Here is a 16,062-nt window from a genome sequence, read left to right as displayed (position 1 = left end):
GCAGAAATGGTGGAGGAGGATGTGTTGGATGTGGAGGCTGGTTGGGTGGTCGATGAGAACCAGAGGAATCCTGACCTTGTTGGGGGTGGAGGGGGCCAAGGCAGATGTGCAAGTAATAGAGGATATGCGAGTGAGTGCAGAGTTGGTGGTGGGGGGAAAGCCACTTGGTTTGAAGAAGGGGAACATCTCTGATGACCTGGTATGTAAGTCCTCACCCTGGGTGCAGATGCAGTGGAGACGGAGGAATTGAAAGAATGAAATGGGATCCTGACAGAGAACAAAGTGGGAAGAGGTGTAGTCAAGGAACCTGTGAGTTTATAGAAGTTTGTTTCCTGAGATGGATACTGAGAGATCGAAGAAAGGGAGAGTGTTGCTAGAGATGGGCCAAGTGAATTTGAAGCCTGAGTGGAAGTTGGCAGCAAAGTGGATGAAGTCAACAAGCTCATCATGGGTACATGAAGCAGCACCAAAGAGGTCATCGATGTAGCGGGGGAAGAATCGAGGGGCCTTGCCTGTGTTGGCTTGTAGCATGGATTGCTCCACATAGCCAACAGAAAGGCAGGCATAGCTGGGGCCCATGCGGGTATCCAAGGCTACCCCTTTAACCTGGAGAAAGTGGAATGAGTAAAAGGAGAAATTATGAAGGGTGAGGACAAGTTCTGCTAGCAAGAGGAGGGTAATGGTGGAGGGGGACTGGTTGGATCTATTGTCTAAAAAGAAACTAAAGGTTTTGAGCCCTTCAGTATGGGGGTGGAGGTGTGTAGGGATTGGATATCCATGGTAAATATAAGGTGATCGAGTTCAGGGAAATGTAAGTTGTTGAAGTGATGGAGGGCATGTGAAACGTCCTGATGTAGGTGGGGAGGGATTGGACCGGGGGGGGAGGGGGGGACAAAACAGTCGAGGGAAGCGGAGACCAACTTGGTGGGCCAGGACCACGTGGACACGATGGGTCTGTCAGGATAATTGGCTTTGTGGATCTTGGGTTGGAGGTAGAAGCAAGCAGCATGGGGTTGGGAAACAATAAGGTTGGAGGCTGTGCCAGGGAGGTGACTGGAAGTGATGAGTTCAGAGATGGTGTTTTGGTGAGGTCCTGTTGGAAGGATAAATAAGAGTAAGTGTTTGAGTTGTCGTCTGGATTTGGCCAGATAGAGGTCAGTACGCCAGACCACAACAGCGTCACCCTTGTCTGCAGGTTTGATGGTGAGGTTCATATTGGTTTGCAGAGAGTGGAGGGCCAAGCATTCTGAAGGGATGTGATTGGAATGAGTGAGGGGAGTAGTGAAGTCGATAAGTTGATGTCACAGCAGCAGTTAGAAATATAAAGGTCCAGAGCAGGTAGAAGGCTAGAACAAGGTGTCTTAGAGGAGGAAGACATTTTAAAGTGGGAGAGGGATCTGTAGTGGGGCGTGGAGAATCGTGGTTGTGCAAGTCAGCATGGAGATGGAGCTGAGGAAAGAAGAGTTCAACATAATGGTGTATGCAGAACTCATTAAGGTGTGGGAGAAGGGGGATGAAGGTGAGGCCTCTACTGAGAACAGAGCATTCAGTCTCTGAGAGGGGATGGTGAAGAGCAGGCAGGGATTTGGGGGAAGTTCAATGGGGTGGAGGGTGTTGGGGAGGGGAGGAAGATGCGGTTGATCAGGAGATGGAGGGTAGGAAGGGTCCAAGGAAGGATTTGTCAAGTCAGAGGGTGGAGAGAGAAAAGCCCGTGCGTTCCCGGAGCCAGGGTGGGAGTTTGCAATGGAGGCACAGTCCTGTAGGTCAAGGGCCAAGGTGGAAACCCACATCTGAAGATCGATTCTGTATAGATCCTGTATGCACAGATAAACTTGCTTCACAGCACCATGAAAGTTTTGTGAAAACAATTAATCAAAATCTTTAAAGTAGTAAATTGGCCATATCTTCCAAATATTGTCCTAAATTGGCAGATTTCAAAAATATTGTTAAAGTGTACAAATTTTTTGATACCATTTAATGCTGTGGCTAACTATTTGGCTATGGACTCATTTTTGATGATGACGTTCTGAGGTTTATAAAAGTCATGAGGTGAGCTGCCAGAGCAAATAAGACCAGGATTGGCAAGTTCAGCATTGCCAAGACACTTCGACATATTCATGGTGGGATATGGGCTGAACGCAGGCAAATGGGTCCAGCTTGGATGTCATGGACAATTTGGGCCAATTGCTGTCGAACTCTCTAAGACTCCTGTTGAGCAATACACAAATATCTGCTCATTAATATGCTTATACGGAGGAAATGCAAATGCAAAACCCTTGCTATGAATGATTGTTTCAGATATTTGAACTGTATTTGCTAATGTGAAAGTGTTGTTACCCACCTTTTGATCTAATTGTAATTTTAGGAAAAAAATATTGAATTTTTCCAAACGGGGTTTCTGCTTTCTGACTTAAAAAGCTTGAAGTTGCAAATACTTACTTGTAAGGGATACCAGATTGACCAGATTGTTGACTTTCTCCATCAAATCAAACTGTTGTTTCTGGAGGACTGTGTTATTCATTGTGGCAGTATTCAATTGCTTTTCAAGTTCATCTATGATGGAGTTTTGCCTTGTCACTAAATTCTGAAGCTGCTCTTTTTCTTGTTTTAATGATTCGAGTTCAACCACATGTTTGTCTTCTATTTCTGATATTTTTTCTTCCAGTAATCTGATGAAAATTAAACAGACACTTTAGAGTAGCTGTTCTGTGATTGAAACGTTTTCAGCTTGCAGTTCAAGTTCACTATCACCTGACTGTACATATACAATCAACGAATCAGCTTATAGCAATCACATGTATACATAAAAATATAGTATAAAATAAGTCTATATAAACATTTTGCGATAATTTACTTGGTTTCATTGGCAAGAGACCCAAAGTTCATCAATCTCCCAGCCTGGCAATACTTATTTTGATGCTCCTGTACCTTCTTAATGTTAGTGGATCAAAGATACTGTGTGCTGGATGGAAAGGGTCCTCCATAATTCTTTTAGCTCTATTTAAACAATGCTCCTGGGAAATGTCAATAGAGAAAGTGGAAACCCCAGTGATCTTCTACATTAACTTCCGATCCAATTCTCAGGACACTCAATTGTGCTTGTATAAAATGATGTCAAGATGGGGGCCAGTTGCCTTGCCATCCTCAGTCTCCTTAGGATGTGTGGGTGCTACAGCACCTTCCTGACTAATGAGGAGGTGGTGTGGATCCCGGAAAGGTCATCTGTTATATTTATAGTTGGGGTATATGTATCCACTCTTGGCCACATTTAATCTGTTCTGTGTGCTTGGCGTATCTGGGGAAAGCATTCACTTAAATGTAATTTTGTCCATACAATTCTGTAAGAAAATTAATTCTTAAAATGTACAGCACATTGCTTCGTCACAGGCAATTCGATGAACTGCTTCGGCCCTGAGTTATCAAATCCTTTGATGAATGCTCCTGCAAAATTCACCTCTAAAACAGTACTCAAAACATTGAGCAAACGTTCCTTTATGGCAATTTTAACGTGTGGCTTGACTGCCTTTTGTCTTTTACTGACACCCAATGATGTCCCTGGAGATGTTGCCATATCAAAGACTTATATTCTGTAAATGGGAGGTTGGAATAAATATCCACTGCCAAGTCCGAGTTTCATGTCTCTCTTCTGCCTGATTTTCTCACTGTGACTTGCAACTCTTCAATTAATGGTTGAGCTGCTCTTGACACTGCTGAAGATTTCGGGGGCAATACCTGCATCATCCACTTGGTCTAATTTTCCCTTGCTTTGTTTTAATCCCATGTACCTCAAACTCAGCCTACCCTCAATCCCATTGTTCAGAATCTAAGTTTCTCATTATCCTGCCTTCTCGTTTAATCTTACATTCCCAGTTCACCTTTCTCTCCACCTCGCCATCCCTGCATACCAGTCACAAGAATTTGGATATCTTCACTGTATGCTTTTTATCCAGCCCTTGGTCATTTGTAACTTCAGTTCCTTTCCTGCTGCTGACTATCACAATGGACTTGATCTCTGAGGACCAATGATGCTAAGAAGTAATTTTAGGGCACCATCCTCCTATATTTTGTGTCTTCCTTGTCTTCAATGCAACAGCAGTGTAGCCAGGAGTAAGACTTGACACAGCACACCATGTACCAGAGGGGAGTAAAACATGAAAGTCTACAGACCAATGGTCAAAGTAAAAACACAATGCTGGAGAAACTGTCCACTACCATTTGCAGGGCTTTACACTTGGGGGTATTGGTGTCCCCATACTTGACTGTGATGCAGCTGGTCAACACTCTTTCCACCATACACATGTAGAAATTTGCCAGGGTTTCCGATGTCACACCAAACCTCCGCAAACTCCTGATGAAGAAGGGGCCCTAATATGCCTCCTTTATGATGCCATTTGTGTTGTGTTGGGTCCAGGGAAGATCCTCTGAGATAATGACTGGTAAGACTTAAATTTGCTCACCCTCTTTGCTTCTGATTCCTCTCAGTGGTCACAGGATTGTAAACCTCTGGTTTTCCCTTCCTGAAGTCAACAATCAGTTCCTTGGTTTTGGTGACATTGAGTGCAAAGTTGTTGTTGATGCACCATTCAGCCAAGTTTTCAGTCTTCCTCCTGTACGCTGACTCATCTTTCATTTTTATACAACCCACTACGGAGTATCATTAACAAATTTGTAGATGGACTGGTCTGTATGAGGAAATCCAGTTTCCAGTTACACAGTGGGGTGTTGATTCCTGGATCTTGGAGTTTGCTGATCAATTTTGAGTGGATGATGGTGTTAAATTCAAACTCTTGGTGATAAAGAGCATTTTGATGAATGCATCTTTGCTGCTCAGTTGTTCCAAGGTTTTGTGTAGGCCCAATGAGATGGCATCCACCATAGACTTGTTGCTACGATAGGCGAATTGAAATGGATCAATGTTGCCACTCAGACAGGAGCTGATATGCTTCAACACCAGCCTTTCAAAGCACTTTCTTACTGTTGATATAAGAGCCACTGGTCGATAGTCGTCTAGGCAGATTACTACACTTTTCTTGGGCACTGGTATGATTGATGCCTGTTTGAAACAGTTGGGTACCTCGCTCTGTCATGGTGAGAAGTTGAAAATATCTGTGAATACATTGGCAAGTTGCTAAATTTATGTGGAGTTGGCACATTCTCCTGCAACCATGTGAATTTCCCCCACATGCCCCACTTCCATGTCCCAAAGACTTGCTGGTTATCAGATAAATTGGCCACTCTAAGTTACCTGAAGTGTAGGTGGCTGGTAGCTCAATAGGTTGGAGGGAAATAAGAGGAGGAGGAGAATGGAATTTATAGGATTGTTCTGAGAACTGGCACAATCTCAAGCAGCCAGAATCCTTCTACTTTATCCCCAAGGAAACATGAAATATGTTGTGATATTTCTCAACAAACCCCAGCCAAACTTGTGCAGGAGATCCTTCAGCAATTCTTTGGCTGCTCAAATTAATTATTACATAAGGGAACCATGAGAAGATGGAGGGACTCTTTATCGAGACCTGAAACTTAGACTGATCATTTCTCTGCATGGATACTGCCTGACCCACTAAGTTCCTCCAGCTTCTCATTGTTCATTCAAGCTTCCAGTGTTTGTGGTGCTTGTTTCTCTAATTAGATCACAAAATGCATATGGATCATTTTTTGTGCTCATGTATTCTATTCATTTTGTTTTTCTCAGATTACATTCCTTAAAATATTGAAGATGAAGTACCCTAATCATTTTGTGTCTGTAAAAGAAGAATAATGGAAGAGAACAATGTGGTCTTTAATCGGCAGATTCATTGGAAAGCAAACATTTAATTCTTTTTAAATTATTTTTTTTAAAAATAGATAGCATGGTAATAGGCCCTTGAGCCCATGCCACCCAATTACACTCAATTGGCTTAGTGAACGGTGGTATGAAACTGAAGCCCCTGGGGGAAATCCATGCAAACACGGGGAGAACATAAAAACTCATTATAGACAGCGCAGGATTTCAACCTAAGTCCCGATTGCTGACACTGTAACAGCATTGCACTAACCGCTACGCCAACCATGCCCACAAAAACAACTTTGGAACTTGGCACTGACACATGCAATTGCCCTGTGTTGCCTTGATGAACAGGATTCCATTGGCAAATATGCTGCTCCTTCCTGTTTTTCATTTTGATTTAATAATTGTTTCTATTTGCAGCAATTTGTTTTTAAATGTATCTGATTATCTGCAATAACAAAACTAAAAACATTCAGTACTTTTGATGCAAGGTACAACTTTGCTTCCAGTCTTTGGGTGGTAAGATATTGCAGATATGTGACTGGGGCTCAGGGACATGAGGCCCCATCTCCATCACACCCAATGCAGCTGGAGACGACCACTGGTAATCTGGCTAATCTAGCACATTAAGATGCTTCGGAGATGGTTGGTGGATTCATCAATCATTCATTGTTCAAGTGGGACTGGTGGGGTGGGAGGGAGGATTTTCCCCTTAGTTTTATATTGCATGGAATTGAATTTGAAGAATATAATTGTATTGAGACAACCAAGATTAATGCAGGAGTAACACCTTCTGAATAGAATTCCTTTTATTTTAGTTTTCTGAAGTCTTTATAAAATCTGCTTTTATTTTACTCAGCTAATTGCACCGCACAGAATAGAGTACAAAAAAATTAGAAAGGAGGAGGAAATAAAGTTTAATGGTTTTAGTTATGGAATTAGATGTCTGAATTTTGAAGCTCTTAAAGTCTCGTTCCTATGAAGCCAAGTTTTAATTCTATAATATTGTGAAGAATTAATCAGCCAAGCTGTGAAGATTACCTAAAATATGTTTAGAGGACATAATTACAACATTGACATTTTACAGATTGCTTAGGTTCAAATGGGTGGCACAGTTAATGGAGCAGTTTGAACAATACCATTATAGCTCCTGAAACCCAGGTTTGGATCTGGTGCTGTCTGTACAGAGTTTGTACGTTCTCCCCATTTATGCCTGGGTTTTTCCCAAGTGCTCTGTTTTCCTCCCAGTTCCCACCTCCAAATCGTGCGGGTTGTTGGTTAATTTTATTGTAATTGGGCAGCAGGCATTTAAATGGCCGGAATTTGCTTTTACCATTCTGTAAATAAAATTAAAATTAAAAAACTGCCCAGAAAGTTGAGTTGTCATCTGAATTTGTACAGTTTCACTTGGATGCAGAGAACCTCTCCACAATATTTTCAGAAAGCATGAACCAGAGGGTCAGGAAAGAATCTGGATTTTTTAGGTCCCAGTCTTATTACACTCCACAAGAAATTTAGATCAAAGGTAGAGAGGCATTTCTTCATGGAGAGTTGTGAATCCTCAGGCAACTCCAGAGGGCTTTGATGGTCAGTCATTTTGTTTCTTCAATGTGGTGACCAATTCAATTGAAGGGAAGTTGACTAAGATAAATCTTGACTTTGAACAGCAAAGCAGGGTCAAAGGACCATGTTGCATACTTCTTTTATGTAATAATACCTAATTGGCATATAAAGGTCAAGGTTCCATTATTGTGACATAAATTTACATTTAGAATGTAACATACATGAAATTTTGTCCACTGTAAGGCAGACAGAGAGTCGCCACTTTGTCCAGCACCCATCACAGAAACCTATAGCACTTGGTGTTACTAGGCGGTCTCCCCTCCAAATACTGACCAGGCCTGAGCCTGCTTAGCTTTCGAGATCAGACTATCTCAGGTGTATTCAGGCTAAATGTTAAAACAATAAAATACACAAACTACTAGAATTTTTGCATCCAGTGCATGCTGGTCAGATCTTGGTCCTCTAAAGAGAGCAACACAGAACCTTTGAAAACTTTTTTTTAAAAACTTTACTTTTGATAATACATACAAAAATTATTCAACTAAAATACTACTAATACATTGTAACCTCCCATTCTACCTCCCCCCCAACCCCTCCCATAATCCCCCTATACAAATCATTACATATCTAAGGAGCCAGAGAAAATATACAAAATTATAAATGCTGCTGTGTTGAGTATCACAGTAATAATAAAAAAATCATAGTCCAAAAAACTGTTCTTAAGCTCTATCTAACCCATACCTTTCAAATAAGGAGTCCACATTTTAATGAAGAAAGAGTAATTATTATGTAAATTGTATGTTATTTTTTCTAAATTAATACAAGATCTTAATTCAGAATGCCATCTTTGAATATTTAATTCCACATCATTCTTCCAAGTAACTGCAATATATTTCCGGGCTACTGCCAAAGCTAATCGAATAAATGCCAATTGCGTTTTCTCAATTGTTAAAGTCGTAAAATATCCCAATAAAAAATTTAAATAAACCTTACAAAAACTCCATAATTCTCTGCCAGGTTTAACGTTTTCACGTGACCAAACTGAATATTAAAAAAAGTGCCAGTTTGTCTTCCACAACGAAAACACAAATCTGATTAACTAAATCCGTATCTTTTTAATTTCTCATGAGTCAAATATAACTGATGTAAAAAGTTATAATTTACCAAACTATATCTCACGTTGATTAATTTAGTTACACTGTCTTCATACATAGTCATCCATTCTTCCGAAGGTAACAATATAGATAAATCCTCTTCCCATTTATTTTTCCTTTTATATGAATCTGATTTGATCATTTTTTTCTTGTAATCAAGCATACATTTCTGAAATAAAATCTTTCCTTGATTTCCCCCACCCCTCAATTAAACTTACAAAATTAAGTTTTTTAGATAAGCTCAATTCACAACCAAAATTATCCAATAACATTTGCGGTAAGCTGCACCCGGTTAATTGAGTTGTAGTTTTTTTTTGGGGGGGTGTTCTTTTTATTTGTTGTTGAGTTGATTTTTATAGTTAGGTTAATTGTTTTTTTTTAATATGTATTACAAAAGAGGGGTTTTTTAGGTTTTTTTTTTAAAAAAGAAAGGAGCTTTTTTTATTGTGAATGCTTTTATGAGGAGTTATTTTTCAAGATATATAATTTTGACTAGTTTAAATTTCGCCACTTTTAATGTTAATAATCGGGTCAAACGGAAAAGGTTTTTAGCGTATATGTTATAGGAGACTCATCTGATGGAGAAAGAACATATGAAATTGAAAGGGGACTGGATTGGACATTAATTTCATCTTCATTCATTTCTAAGGCGAGAGGCATGGCTATTTTCGTGCATAAAAATTGTCTTTCATTTTAGAATCATTTTCTGATAATGCTGGTAGAGTATTGACTGTTAATTGTCAGTTTATTTCTGAATTTTGAACTTTGATGAATATGCACCTAATGGAGATGATAAAGAATTTGTAACTCAAACATTTTTGGGACTGAACCAAGCACATGAAAATATTTTCGTCGGGGGAAGATTTCAGTTGTTGTTTAGATCCTTTGTTGGAAATATCTCCAAAAACTTTGAAGAAAACTAAAATGGCAAAATATTTCAGAAAATATGAAGAATTTAAATTTAGTTGAGATTTATTCAGCAAGACGTGACTCTTATTCTAGAAATTATTTATTTTTAATATCGGCACAATTACAAGGTAGGATTACACAGGCTGACTATAAAAGTATGATTTTGTCCAATCATTCTTTATTATTAATTTCTTGTCTTAGTCCTGAAATGGCTCAGACAGCTTACCGTTGGAGATTTAACACGATGTTATTAAAACAATCGGAGTTTATTGAATATATTAGGGAACATATAAAGATATTTTTACAATTAAATGAAAAATCAGTACAAAGTAAATTTACTTTGTGGAATGCTTTAAAGGCTTATCTAAGGGCAGATTATTAGTTATTCTACTAAAATTAAAATACAATATATTACAGAAACTATTAATTTTGAAAAGGAGATTGAAACTTTAGAAAAGAAGTTACAGCGAAATTTGAAGATTAAAAAAAAGCACAATCAATTAAATTGAAATTGCATATAATACTTCACAAACATATAAGTATGAGAAGCTAATACAGAGGTCAAAACAACATTATTGTGAATTGAGGGAACGTGCACACAAGGTGTTAGCTTGGCAATTGAAGACAGAGCATGCATCTAGGACAATAAACGCAAGAAGCAAAAAAATCAGTAGTTACATTTAAACCTCAAGAAGTTAATGAAGTGTTTCGCCTTTTTTATCAAGAATTATATACTTCTGAAGGGTTCAAGATGATAATCAGATTGAATCTTTTTTGAGTAATTTAGATTTAATATCCTTAAAGGAAAAGAAATACAGGAGTTGGATTTTTTTTACTGATTTGGAGGATAAGGAAGTTTTACAACCTATGCCAGGTGAGAAATTTCCAGGAGAGGATGGATTTACTTTAGACCTTTATAAAGAATTTCATGATTTATTACTGCCAGTATTTATGTAAGTATTAAAGCAAGCTTCAGAAATGGGTATATTCCTGGAGTCTTTTTTCAAGAACGCTGATTACTGTTATTCCTAAGGATAGAGACCCTTTAAAAGTGGCTTCATATAGACCAATTTCTTTATTGAATGTTGATTATAAAATTGTAGCTAAGATGTTATCTAATAGACTTGCGAAGTTTTTACCACAGATAATTCATGGTGATCAAGCAGGTTTATTAAAAATCGTTATTCAGCAGATAATATTATTAAAGTAATTACATTAATTAATGCATTTAAAGAACAACCCAATCATCCAATAGTAGTAGCACTAGATGCTAAAAAAACTTTTGATTGGGTAGAGTTGAATTTTTTATTTAAAGTGTGGGAAAGATTCAAGTTCGGACCACTCTTTACTGGTTGGTGAAAGCTTTAGATAAAAATCCGTCAGCTTGGGTGATGACTAATGGCCAAATTTCATCTTTATTTAATTTATCTAGGTCAACGAGGCAAGGTTGCCTGTTGTCGCCAGCTTTGTTTCCTTTGGTTATTGAGCCACTGGCTCAAGCTATTAGACAGGACAATATTATTCAGCGAATTAAAATTGGTAATGAGAAATATAAGATTAATTTGTTTGCTGATGATGTGTTAATTTACTTAATGCATCCTAAAAAAATATTTGGAAAGGCTCCATTTGTTTGGAACAGCATGGAAAAATGTCAGCATATAAGGAAAATTGAGATAAAAATGAAATATTACCGATTTCAAATGAGAATTAAATTAAATTATGTACCTTTATTAAATAAAATTAAATCAGATTTGGAAAAAATGGAAGGATTTCCCATTAACTTTGATAGGATGAGTAAATTGTGTTAAAATGAATATGCTTCCATGTATTCAATATCTTTTTCAGTCTATTCCTTGTGTACTTCCAAAATTTTTCTTTAAAGATTTAAATGCGGCAGTGTGATTATTGTTATGGAAGGGTAAATTGGCTAGTGTGTCTTTACAAAAATTGACATGGAAATATGTATGCATTATGTGGACTTCAATTACCGCATTTTCAGAATTATTATGAAGCTGCGCAATTAAAATTTATTAACAGAATGTTTGATATAGATCAACCTCCGATCTGGGCTAAAGATGAGTTAGCAGAAATTACTGAATCTTCTATTAATCAATTTATTTATAAATGGAACCATTCTCTTTTACAAAACTATAATGGACTGGTACTGAGGCATTTGATGAAGATTTGGTTTGAAAGAAATCAGATTATAGGTACTAAAGGCAAAATTTCAGCTAAAACGCCATTGTTTCTGAATAAATTAATCCTTTTTCAGTAAATTATTATTTGAAAAATTGGGACATGAAGGGTATTAAATTAGTGGAAGATTGCTTTGAAGCAGGCCGGTTCCTTTCTTTTGCTCGACTTCAGGAAAATTTTGGAATATAATCTAATTCTTTGTTTGCGTATTATCAAGTGTGAGAACCTTTGAAAACTTGTTGTTTAACAGCCCAGTTCTGCACATTCAACTCTGATTTAGCATTTTCACTCCTCTAATTTTACACTTCTGGCACCTGCATGTTTTGAGAAGAATTGTGAGCTGGATCACAGCTGGCAATGAAGTGAGTTAGGTTTTTTTTTCGGTTCTGAGTTCTTGACGGAAACTAGTTCTGCCATCAATATTTTATAATGAGGAGACAAAAAACAAAACTGACAGCATGTAAATTGGAGACAGGGATTCATTGCAGCTGTGCTTGTTAACCTTTTGTCCACGCTTTTCTCACAGGTGGTCTGCAGTGATGTAGTAAAGACAAATATTACTGATGTAATAAGTAATTGGTCAGGCAAGGTTTGAAATTTGACGGTGAAAATAAATCTCAAAAAATGTACTCAGCAAAACCAGGCACTAATTGTGTCAGGGAGTAAGGGTTCAAGCTTGCTAGCCCACTGGTGGTCTGTCGTTATTGGTGTAGGTGGTCCGTGGTGAGTGAAGTGGTGTGTGGGTGGAAAAAAAGGTTGAGAATTTCTGCTCGACAGTGACAAGTGACAAGTGTAAGAGATGCTGCTTTGAATATCTAGTGTCAACCTGTAAAGCAACTGAAGTGAACTTGATAAGATCTGGAGAAATCAGAACTTTTACACTGAAATGATTTCAGTTCACAGTTTTGCAACATTTGTTTTGTTTGACTGAAGATGAGGTGCCATGTTTTTCTTGAAGGGAAAAGACTGAAGAAATATTTTAACAAAGCTACCCTATGAAAAATTGTAGAAGTAAAATTGAATGATTGAGTTGCTGTTGATTCAGGCAAACTTTTGCTGTTGAGTTGATTACTGACAAATCAGCAGCGTCACACAATGAGGGGGAAATATGGCTACTTTTATTTTAATATTCTCCAGTATATTTATCAGTCTTTTGATGGATCTTTCTCCATCTGAATATCTCACTTTAGCCAACCCTCAATATTTGATTTATTCAGTCACCATAAGCCAATCAACGGGTTGATATCTATCCTCTGGTCTCAAGTCAGGAGTTTGCTTCATGATGTGTGACCCTGTTCTGGGCCAGGCAAATTGATGGGGTTAGATGTGGAGAGCAAAGGAAGTAGACTGGATGGACACCTTTCAAAATTTTAAAAATTAATGAGACCACAAGCTTTAGTAACTGAAAAGAAACTGATGACTCAAAAGAGCAACGCATATTTGTTCAGTGAAGTTGCATAGAGTGTGCAGTGCAGACAGTATCATGCTCCCCATGTCACTTTTCTGGGTGAACGGTATCCTGCCAGACAGCTGTACATTTTCACCTTGTCCACTCTCCCTATTTTACTACGATTCAAAATGGGTGAAGAATGCACAAGAGACGGCAGATACTAGAAACTGAAGCTCAACATACTGCTAGGGGAATTCGGGATGTGGACAGGGAGCAGTAGACACCATCGAGGGGGAGCAGTGAGAGAGGGCTTGCAGAACCCTCACCAGAGATGGCATACCTTGAAGAGACACCACAATGAAGTAGGAAACTGGAGACACACTGCAAATGTAGAAATTCTTCTCTGATGTGTTTTCTTATCAGACAGACATATTGTAAAATATGTAATGTTCCAAAACACTTGAATTATGCTATTTGTTTTAGTACAGTTGAATGGATCATCGTTGCTTCATCTCCAATCCCTATTTGCAATAGAAATCAATTATATATAGAACATCCTGGCAGTTATGCAGAGAGGCACAGGACACAGTTGCACCAATGATTCCAGGCCCAGAAATATAACAAGAGTTGGAGCTGGGTAGATCCAGCAAAACTATTTCGCAAGGATATAAAACACAGATAAAGCAACTACGATTAAGAATAATACTGTACTTTTAAAGTTGCACATTTTCAATAGATTATGAAACTTTTGATTTCCTTGTGTTCAAATGGGTTAATGAAAGCTTTTTCAAAATACTTTTTTTAAAAATCTTCATTTTCTCCTTTCCTGTGTGTTTGTTACTGGTTTTTTTTGCTAGTGATTCTTCACTAATTTTTCCCCACTGGCTGGCTTCTACTCTTTGTAATTAACCTTCCATTGTTTAAACTAAATGGTTTTCCAGTGTGGACAGTGATTTCTATAAACTGTGCCAATCCTGTTAGCCAATTTCCGACTTCGAACCCCAAAACCACAGCTGCTGTTTCCTTGGCCCAGATCTGGAAAGGCCTTTTTTGTTTGCCCAGAACCTGGTGGACTCCAATGCCATGATCTCCATGGAGTTGTACCAAGGAAACCTGTCCCTGAAGTGCTTTTGAAATCTTTAATACTACTATAATCTATCCTTTTTATTGGATGCATGCATGCTGGAGAAACTCAGGAGGTCACGCATCATCCATAGGGAGTGAAAAGTAACCAATGTTTCAGGCCTGGGCGTGAAGAAAGGCCTCGTACCTTGACGAAGGTCCCCACTCTGAAAAGTTACTTCTCCTTTACTTCCTATTGATGCTGTGTGACCTGCTGAGTTTCTCCAGAACTTTTATATATTGCACTTCACCCCAGCATCTGCAGACTTTCTTCTTTACAGTACATATTTAAATTTTTTTTAGACGTTTCTAACATCAGTTGACATTTTTTGAAAACTATTAGAATAAAGTGTTGAAAATAAACAATAAAAAATGGAGTGGTTAATGCCCAAGATGGCGGAACCTATGTTGGGCAGTGTACCACACTGGGTACCAGACTCCCAGGGAACAGCAGACTATTGCAGGACACCAGAATCTGGGAGAATATCCCCCTTGAGAAGGAGAGGAAAAGGTCAGTGACCACTGCAGCTGGCCAGCAAGGGCAGTGACCACTGCAGCTGGCCAGCGAGGGGCTCAGCTGCTGAAGGACCCAGATTGTTGCAGTCAAAGGACTCATATAGGCTATGGACTGCAAGTCAAAGGACTCACAGCGGGCTCAGGGCTTCTAGAGACTGACACGTGTGAACCAGGTATCAAAATTAGGATTTAAGAGGGTGCTGAGGGTAAGAAGAGACTCCCCCCACAAGGGGCCACAGATGCTGAAGGTTTCCTGGATCTGGGTTTCAGGTTGCCGATAGATCGAACTGGAGTCTGCAGCTGCAGGACTGCTGAAGGGAAATCCACAGGTATTCATTTTTTCTGAAGGGACTCCCTTTGGCTTCTCTATCAGCTGTTGTTAGGGGCACCTGGCAATGGTCATGGCAACTCTGTTTGCCTTATGGCAACAAAAGTTGAAGCATATCAAGTATATTACTTATTTGATTTACTATAACATGACAATAAACGGAACCTTTAAATTGAAAGTTTATAATTAGAACGATTGCTGCTTTATTTAAATAAATGAACTTGCCCCTTCCCCTTTAGTTTCTAATCTTCATTTCTTGAATCTGTTTGAGGCCAGGTAAGTCTTGGAAAATTCAAGTCAAAGATTAAGTTTATTTGTCACCATCACTGAGTACAGAGAGAAGGGTTCTTCTGTGAACAGACCAACCCACTATCGCATTCAGACAGCTGTGGAAAGAGCACGATGTGCAAAGTAAAGGATTACAGCTGCTCCCCTACTTACGATGGTCCGACATGATTTTTCAAAGTTTCAATGGTTCAAATCCGTACTTTCAATTTCAAATTCCAATCTGTTCCTGTGCTTGTGTTATGCGATATGTTTCTCTCTCATGATGCTGATGCAACTCAAACATTCTTCATGCCCAGTGTTTGAGCAGAGCAGTTCCTGACCCACACAGCACTGAGGTCAGGCTCGAACCGATCTCTGGCTCTGCAAGGCAGCAACTCTCTTCGCTGCACTGAGTTCGTGAGGTAATTTGCTCAGAGACGTCTTGGCAAGTCTGAGCTCCCTGTGACTCTGGACTCAATAAATCCAGCAATGGAGTAATTTAGTCTTTGGAATCTCAGATTTTTTGCTTTCAAGCTGGTCAATTCAGTTTATCAAACCTTTAATAATTGGTCAGCCTCCAATTCCATTGACCTTGAAGTTAGACTGAGTAAAGTAAAATCATTGGGCACAAGGTCATCACATCAGAGGCTCAATCAATTCAGTTGACATTTTTATTAAAATGTATTACTTTATTTCATTTAAATTCAAACTTGTTCATATAAAAGTTTATTCATCTGTGTGCATTTCCTGTCAACATTACAGCATTATCACTTTCTTATTGGAATTTGCATGTACTCATTTATTACCCAATAATTGCAAATGTGATTATGGTAGATGGCAAATATCC

General features: G+C 38.6%; 2 protein-coding genes across 15 annotated transcripts in view; one reads left to right on the top strand and one right to left on the bottom strand.

The window, feature by feature from the left end:
* The window catches only part of mcph1 (microcephalin 1), a 334,689-nt gene that overhangs the window by 168,219 nt on the left and 150,408 nt on the right, over positions 1–16,062 (top strand). The window contains exon 14 of one of the 12 annotated variants that reach the window (XM_069885233.1): positions 5,696–7,086. The exons of the other annotated variants lie outside the window; for them this stretch is intronic. Coding sequence (XP_069741334.1) covers positions 5,696–5,761 — 66 coding nt within the window. The 3' untranslated portion in view covers positions 5,762–7,086. Of the gene's footprint in view, positions 1–5,695; positions 7,087–16,062 lie in introns of those variants that run through there. 12 annotated transcript variants of the gene reach the window in all.
* The window catches only part of angpt2a (angiopoietin 2a), a 110,719-nt gene that overhangs the window by 38,256 nt on the left and 56,401 nt on the right, over positions 1–16,062 (bottom strand). For all 3 annotated transcript variants that reach the window (XM_069885242.1, XM_069885241.1, XM_069885240.1), the window contains one exon: positions 2,440–2,669. In XM_069885242.1, coding sequence (XP_069741343.1) covers positions 2,440–2,669 — 230 coding nt within the window. The remainder of the gene's footprint in view (positions 1–2,439; positions 2,670–16,062) is intronic.

The sequence above is a fragment of the Narcine bancroftii genome, chromosome 6 (assembly GCF_036971445.1).
Source record: "Narcine bancroftii isolate sNarBan1 chromosome 6, sNarBan1.hap1, whole genome shotgun sequence".
Lineage (NCBI taxonomy): Eukaryota > Metazoa > Chordata > Chondrichthyes > Torpediniformes > Narcinidae > Narcine > Narcine bancroftii.
Note: the sequence above shows the minus strand (reverse complement) of the source record. Positions and strands in the feature narration are given on the sequence as shown.